This window comes from Monodon monoceros, unplaced genomic scaffold (assembly GCF_005190385.1).
Source record: "Monodon monoceros isolate NGI ecotype Baffin Bay Population unplaced genomic scaffold, NGI_Narwhal_1 Super_Scaffold_16, whole genome shotgun sequence".
Lineage (NCBI taxonomy): Eukaryota > Metazoa > Chordata > Mammalia > Artiodactyla > Monodontidae > Monodon > Monodon monoceros.
The window spans coordinates 26,842,565-26,850,459 of record NW_021703772.1 but is presented as its reverse complement, the minus strand read 5'-3'; the positions used below and the strand labels follow the sequence as shown (position 1 = coordinate 26,850,459).

General features: G+C 38.4%; 1 protein-coding gene across 5 annotated transcripts in view; it reads left to right on the top strand.

The window, feature by feature from the left end:
* Positions 1-5,364, top strand: part of RPE (ribulose-5-phosphate-3-epimerase) — a 16,300-nt gene extending 10,936 nt beyond the window's left edge. For 4 of the 5 annotated variants that reach the window (XM_029226008.1, XM_029226010.1, XM_029226011.1 and 1 more), the window contains 4 exons: positions 1,284-1,423; positions 2,159-2,317; positions 2,843-2,929; positions 4,683-4,913. In XM_029226008.1, coding sequence (XP_029081841.1) covers positions 1,284-1,423; positions 2,159-2,317; positions 2,843-2,929; positions 4,683-4,805 — 509 coding nt within the window. In that variant the 3' untranslated portion in view covers positions 4,806-4,913. Of the gene's footprint in view, positions 1-1,283; positions 1,424-2,158; positions 2,318-2,842; positions 2,930-4,682 lie in introns of all 5 variants that reach the window. The other variant, XM_029226009.1, reaches the window with a different exon arrangement.
* The last annotated feature ends 2,531 nt before the right edge of the window (positions 5,365-7,895 follow it).

Sequence of the window (7,895 nt, the reverse complement as noted above, 5' to 3'; positions counted from 1 at the left end):
GTATTCCCTCCCTCTTGCGTCTCCCTCCCACCCTCCCTACCCCACCCCTCTAGGTGGTCACAAAGCACCGAGCTGATCTCCCTGTGCTATGCGGCTGCTTCCCACTAGCTAACTGTTTTACATTTGGTAGTGTATATATGTCCATGCCACTCTCTCACTTCGTCCCAGCTTAACCTTCCCCCTCCCCGTGTCCTCAAGTCCATTCTCTACATCTGCGTCTTTATTCCTGTCCTTCCCCTAGGTTCTTCAGAACCTTTTTGGTTTTTTTTTTAGATTCCATATATATGTGTTAGCATACAGTATTTGTTTTTCTCTTTCTGACTTACTTCACTCTGTATGACAGAGCCTAGGTCCATCCACCTCACTACAAATAACTCAGTTTCGTTTCTTTTTATGGCTGAGTTATATTCCATTGTATATATGTGCCACATCTTCTTTATCCATTCATCTATCAGTGGACACTTTCACTCTGCACTTCTGATCCACAGCAGCCCCTGTTGTCCCTGCCTCCCGAACATACCCAGAATCCCTACCATTGCTCACCATCCTCAGTTGCTGGGTTTTTTGCCTTGGCCTTCTTAGTCGGATCTTGTCACTTGACTCAAAATCCTGTAGTGTTTGTTCCGCATCGTTCAGGATAAAACCTGGTGGGCTGCAGAGCTCTGTACTCTCAGCCGGCGCTTCTCTGACCTCATCTTCTCTCCCCAGTGCGCCCCCGGCCCCAGCCACACTGGCCTTATTTACTACCAACCTAGTGTGTATTGTCTTCACTCCTTTTATTTATCTCTCCCACTAAGAATGTAATCCCTGTGACAGCAGAGATTTTTGTCTGTTTTTTTGCTGTACTCCTGCGGCCTAGAAAAGTTAATGGTGTGGCAAGTGCTCAATAAAATATTGGTGGGGAGAATCACTTAATTTAGCTTTCTTATTTTATAAATGAGGAAGCCAGTCCACATAGATAACATGACTTCTTTAAGTTTTTTAGAATGGGATTTCCTGGCCCCGGACCTAGGTTTCCTGGTATCTAGTTATTTTCATAAACAGCGCCATAGGCTTTTTGTGGAAAAATGGGGTTTTTTTTTGGTAAATGAGTTTAACCAAAGCCTTATCTTCAGGATGAAGGGAGGTTATCTCTACAGAAGTGTAACTTCTGTATATTTAACAATTAACAGATGCCAGAAGAGTTCATATCTGAAATAGCAAAAACTCCAGGCTGGCTTCAATAATACAAGCCAACTATTTTCCTTATAGTAATACTTAGGGGATACGTCTTTTCTTTCCAGACATGCACATGATGGTGTCCAGGCCGGAACAGTGGGTAAAACCAATGGCTGTAGCAGGAGCCAATCAATATACTTTTCATCTCGAGGCTACTGAGAACCCGGGGGCTTTGATCAAAGACATTCGGGAGAATGGAATGAAGGTGAGAGCTCAACAGTGATGGTAATGTTTGTTTGTTTTTTTTACAATAAATTTATTTATTTTTAGCCGTGTTGGGTCTTCGTTGCTGTGCGTGGGCTTTCTCTACTTGCGGCGAGCAGGGGCTACTCTTCATTGTGGTGCGTGGGCTTCTCGTTGCTGTGGCTTCTGTTGTTGCGGAACACAGGCACGCGGGCTCAGTCATTGTAGCTCGCGGGCTCTAGGGTGCAGGCTCAGTAGTTGTGGTGCACGGGCTTGGTTGCTCTGAGGCATGTGGGATCTTCCCGGACCAGGGCTCAAACCTGTGTCCCCTGCATTGGCAGGTGGATTCTTAACTACTGCGCCACCAGGGAAGCCCGATGGTAATGTTTTATACTATTTATTCTCAGAGTTGGGAAGATTTGGTGGAAGACCTGAAATGATAGGTGGAGAAGACTGGACTTAGGCAGCTATTCGTCAGGTTTGAAGATAGAGTTTAAGTATAACTTGTTTGTCAGATAAGATTGATACATTCCACTAATGTTTTCTGAAAGTTTCTACCTTTTAGAAACATTTACTTTTGACAGTCTTGTTGACTTTTTTTAAAAAAAAGTAATTACAGTCTGAACAGTTTATGTATCCCATTTATGTATGTATTCTATACTTTAAGAATAGACCTTTCTACTGGGCCTGATATGCAACAGTAATGTAATACGGAAATAATTATTGATGTGATATAGCAAATTTGTCTCTGTTACAGGTTGGCCTTGCTATCAAACCAGGAACTACAGTTGAGTATTTGGCACCATGGGCTAATCAGATAGATATGGCCTTGGTTATGACAGTGGAACCTGGGTTTGGAGGGCAGAAATTCATGGAAGATATGATGCCAAAGGTAAAAGAAGTATTTGGTTCTGGGGTAAGGCTTTTATTCTGTAAGTTCATTCAGTAAGCATTTATTGGGCTACTTGTATGTTTAGACCTGTACTGTTCTGAAGGTGGGGAGATGAGGATGCCTATATATCATTGGAATACAGTATGAGAAATGCCCCAAGAGATTTAGGTTTGGAGATCATAAAAGATACTACATGTTAGTCTTGAAAATTTTTTTCAAAACCGTTATCTCTGTAACCTTGAGATCTCTTGGGAGTTTTCATTGAATATTGAGGGTTTTGTCTTTGTCTTGTTTCTGTGAAGTATATTTTCTGCAAAGCCATGACAAATTGAATGCCATTTGCCAAACAGAACAAAGCTTGCTTTTATAAAACTTAGTTTGTTACAGTACATTAAAAGCTGGTTTTCCCCAATCATAATTTGTATTGATATAAAGTTATTGTCTGAGACATTTGGAGTCATATTTTAGTGGCTAATATCAGTGATTTTTTATTTGGTGTTTTTCCCTCTACCTATCCACTTAGTCACTTATTTCCTTGTGTATAACTAGGTTCACTGGTTGAGGACCCAGTTCCCGTCTTTGGACATTGAGGTTGATGGTGGAGTAGGTCCTGACACCATCCATAAATGCGCAGAGGTGAGACTGCTTGACTGCAACCTAGACCAGTTTCCTATCAAATGTAATGACAGGACAGGTCTTGTCTGCCAAAGAGACTTCCTAAATAGGCTTTCTTTCTTAGAAAATCTCGTTGTGGCCTCTCCCGTCGCGGAGCACAGGCTCCGGACGCGCAGGCTCAGCGACCATGGCTCACAGGCCCAGCCGCTCCGCGGCATGTGGAATCTTCCCGGACCGGGGTACGAACCCGTGTCCCCTGCATCGGCAGGCGGACTCTCAACCACTGCGCCACCAGGGGAGCCCTAGAAAAGTATTTTTTTGTTTAAATGTAAGACCAGGAAAATAAAGAGCGATAAGTGAATATTCTGAAACCACATAATCATTAAATAGTAAGTCCTGGTTATCTCAGTAATGAAAAAGTTCTTTGGAAAGGAATAAGCTGAATGCCAGCCTGTGGAATATCATTGAAAAGTTCCAGGGCCTTTGAGACAGTTTTCCAAAATAGGGAAAGAAAACATACCTGCTTGTAAAGGGAAAAAAGAGTGTTATTCTGTAGAACTTAGGTGTATTAGCTACTGATTTGTCCCTTGCAAGCTACTAAATCTGTCCCTCTGTAGAAGTGGGATGACTTTTTTTTTTCCAAGTGGCTCGCTAGGCTGAGTTAGGCTCCTGAACTTCATAAAAGGATACCAGCCCTCCCTGTAGCATTACAGGTGATTAAAGTTTATGTGACCTGCTTTTATTAAACAGCATGGTCTAATCTGCACTTTCAGTGTTTTGTATAAATGCCACACTTTCCTGCTTGATACTTATCAAAAGCTTGACTGTGGTCAATATGGAGGAGGTGCTGGCCAGACGATTAGTGAGCATGTATCCTTTGACCCCTTGTGGAATTCTTTTTTACTGAACTGTGCTTGGTCATTAATGCTGTTCTTGCTTACATTACGAGACATGTTAGGTTGTAACCCTATAAAACTAGTATTTTTTTCTTTTTTTATGAGGAACGTTGTTAAGAGATGTAGTGTGCTGTATCATAGGGTGAGTGTCTCTAATTGGAGAAATTTTCCTTAGCTTCAGTGGTTCCCCCAACAGTCCTCCCTTTCTTTTAGCACCGAATCACATAATAGATTGGATTTCCCTCCTTGAGTCAAATCCTAGGAATCTCAGAGATAAATTTGGACTCATCTTACTTGGTTTTACTCTGACTTCTTTGCTTTCATATTGAAAAACATCTTGAAAATCTTTTTTAAGCCACCTCAAAAGCATTCTGGAAGGCAGTGAAGCATATATAAGAAGTTCCTTTCCTTCTGGCCTCACAATGAGAAATAATTTAATGTTGCCCTGTTTTATGGATTCTTTCACATTTTAGCAATAATTGTCCTTTTAGACTACCTACCAATTCTTATACATAATTCAGAGATGAAAAGGTTGATTTTTTTAGGAGCTGTGGGGGGGGAATTGGTATACAGGGGAAGACCTTAATAGATTTAAGGATTAAAGGTTTATTAGAAAAGATGCAGTGTAGTTTATTTAGAGGGGGTTACCAAAGTCAGTGATTTCTTAGACACATTTAAAAATAATTTCACATCCTCATTTAAGCATTTTCTTTTTTCATTGAACTAGCTGCCTAAGTATGTTCATCTTAAAGTGGCTTTTTTACAATTAAAGTGCTGACTGCCAGCTGCAAGCGTAGAAGAAACTCTAGTCCAGGAATTGTGTTAGGTTTTTCTGCATCTTCCTTTGAGGCATAACCTTAAGTGTTTACTTCTTCCAGGCAGGAGCTAACATGATTGTATCTGGCAGTGCCATTATGAGGAGTGAAGACCCCAGATCTGTGATCAACCTGTTAAGAAATGTTTGCTCAGAAGCTGCTCAGAAACGTTCTCTCGATCGATGAAACCACAAGGAGTCCAGGGTTTCTGCTTATGAGATCTCCTTTTTATTGGAAAACAAGAATATTGACTACCAAATCATACCACAGTTGAGGCAGCGCTGCTTTTCCGAGCAATTATTCATTCCAGTGACTAAAATCCATTTTGCAGAATGTTCCAAGAGGTTAGAAATTGGTGTGTATTACATTTTCAGTGATGGAATTTAAAGATTAGTGTGGTAAAATACCATTTTTACTGGGAGACTTGATTTTTATAAAGAGTAAAAATATGGCTGTATCAAGGTTATGAACAGAAATGTGTCTTAATGCCTAAGGAAGGCATATTAGCTACTATGAAAAAAATTTTTTTTCTGTATTTCTAAAAAGAGTTTTCTTTGCTTCTTGGCTTTTCTGAAAGCAAAGGAAGTCCTGTTTTTCCGGTTTCCTGTCATTCTTGATTTGTGTATTTGCATGATAACTAAGTTTGGATGTGGCTGGGATGGATGGCTCTTCTAGCTTCGAAAACATGTATTTTTTACTTCGCACCTTATATTTGATACATAAAAAAACCCGAGTGTATTATGAAGTCCAGGGATTTTCAGGTGGTCTGTTGTAAAACGCAAGCACAAGTTTTATCAGGGTGTTTTCTTTGTTAATTTTGCCATAGCGGCAGGTTATTCAGTGGTTCTTCCCCCACCCCCTACCCACCCTCCACCAACCCCATTTCCCCTTTTTCTTAATCACACCCGCTGTTCTGAAGGCCATAAAATGTTTTCCTAGCTCTATGCTAAAAGGAAAGGAAGGCCTCTATTTGGAAGTAATATTAAGTTGAATCCTGACACTCTTCCCCTTTCTATTTGTTTGACCTTAGCAAACCAATCCAGCCAACCTCTTTGAGCTGATTATTAACTGATTTATATATTGAATGTAATCATAACAACATTGGGGGGGTTGTGTTTAGGATTAAGAGATACTATTAATTATATACGTAAAGCTTCCACTACTATTCCTAGAATTGTAGGGTAGTAGAATTTGAGGATGCTCAATACAAAGTAGCTATCATTATATAAATGTATGCTTTGTAGATTATAAAGTATGTTGATGATATCTCATTAAACCCACAAATCAGTCCTATGAATGGTAAGACAGGTATGTTTGTCCCCGTCTAAAAAATGAAGATATTAAATAAAGCTCAACAGGCTGATACCATGGAAAGGAAGGATCCAGTAAAGAATAGGATTTCTGGTCTATACTCTTTTTACAGATGGAGCCCTTGGGAGGTGGATAAGCAAAGGAAGCTTCTTTTACTTAACGTTCTCTTATTTCCAGTCTAGCTTTACCCTGTAGCAAAACCAGATGGCTGAGAATATTCTGCAACTATGGATTTTGACTCCAAGGATATATATTTTATTAATCCAAGAAAGACCAGGTAGGCTAATATATGGCGAGGTACAGAGTTAATCCGTAAACTAAATGTTTATGATTGTGTCCCAAATTACACTTTGACAATAGATACATATTAGCTACTTCGTTGTTGTAAATACTCTTGCTGTGTAATACACATGGCAAGAAATAACAGGACCAGTGTCATTAAATTTTTTTCAGGCTACTATGAGTGAGTTTTGAGAAATAAGGTTTGGAAAATAAGAATGTTTACACTTAAGCATAGAATAGAGCTTGCCTGGTTTCTTCTGTGTTACAAGGTAAAAATTTATTTCTTACTGTTTTTCTGTGTTTGGGCTTAGGAAAGGCTACATTTAATCAAATCAGACAACACAAGGCATATAGAAATAACTTTAATTAAAAAAACTTACATAGAAGATTATCATGACAAAAAAAATCTGAGTTTATTTGCCTGGACAACTTGGGTTTGTTCTGGCTTTTGTTTTCTTTTTTAAAATATAAATGTACGGTAAAACTACAAGCAAAAATTTGTCAGCATTGAACTGGAAATTTTTTTCTTCTTCTTTAAAGGGACTAGTACAATTTCTAATCCCTAACAAAAACTTAGTGTCAGATCCCCCAGATTAGGCCAGTTGGCTAGGATTGTCAGTTATATGGGTACTACAACTTGAATAACCTTTTTACATGAGAAAAAGTGATTCATATAAATTGTCCTCAATTTTTACATATAACAAAATGATATAATAGTATCAAAAGGAATTTTACTTAATGTACACTCCAGTATCCAATATTGAAGCATTAACCTTTTAAAAATTTTATTTCTCACTCTAGGATAGATGCTTATTTGAATAGAGTAAGGAATGGTAGGGAATGACCAAAATAACTAAAAGTACAATAATATACTAACAAACAGGAATTTCCTGTCTGTTGCTCATTTTAAGTTGGGTGTTTTCTCTTCATGAGATACATAAAATAGATAAAACTCACTCAAGTTGAGTTTTAAAAGGTGTGGTAGTTTTAAAATACAACAATATTTAACTACTTTGCCTTTCTTATTCTGTTAGGAGTGAATAGAAAATAACCTGTGTTTAGCCCAACAGATATCAGTGATTTCAAATGAAGGAGTATTGTGTTATCTGGTATATAAATTTCCATAAATAACTTCTATTGGTTAAACGTGTTTTTTAAAAAAAATTCCTTCTCCATAGTCAAGGCTTATAGATGTTCAACACCACTGGAAATCTATTTATGGTTCAGCTGATATTTCATGGGGTAGTTCATACGTGCATTTTCAAGTGGAGTGGTCACTTGCAGTGTTTTTTAAAACTACTTACATGTGTGTATTATGTATGCATGTATACTCTATACACGTGTTTTATATTCTTAATATATTTCTGAGGCAATTTAAAGAATAACCACGTGTATAGAAAAAGAAGAGCTGTCATTTGATGCATAGGTATATGTGGGCGTGGGTATAAGTTGTTTAAAAATTATTTACCCAGTAATGTGATTTGACATCAAATTGCAGCAGTTAATTTTCTGGTGCTTGTGATCTGCATCAAACACAAATGACTAGCACTTGTCTGTAGATGAAAAGCTAGTTAGTTAGTTATTCCTGTGGTTCAGGAAGGAAAATGAGACGTAACTTGCCTGTTTCATAAACAGCACAAAAGATTAATACACGCACCAGCACTACATGCTGTTACTCTGGAA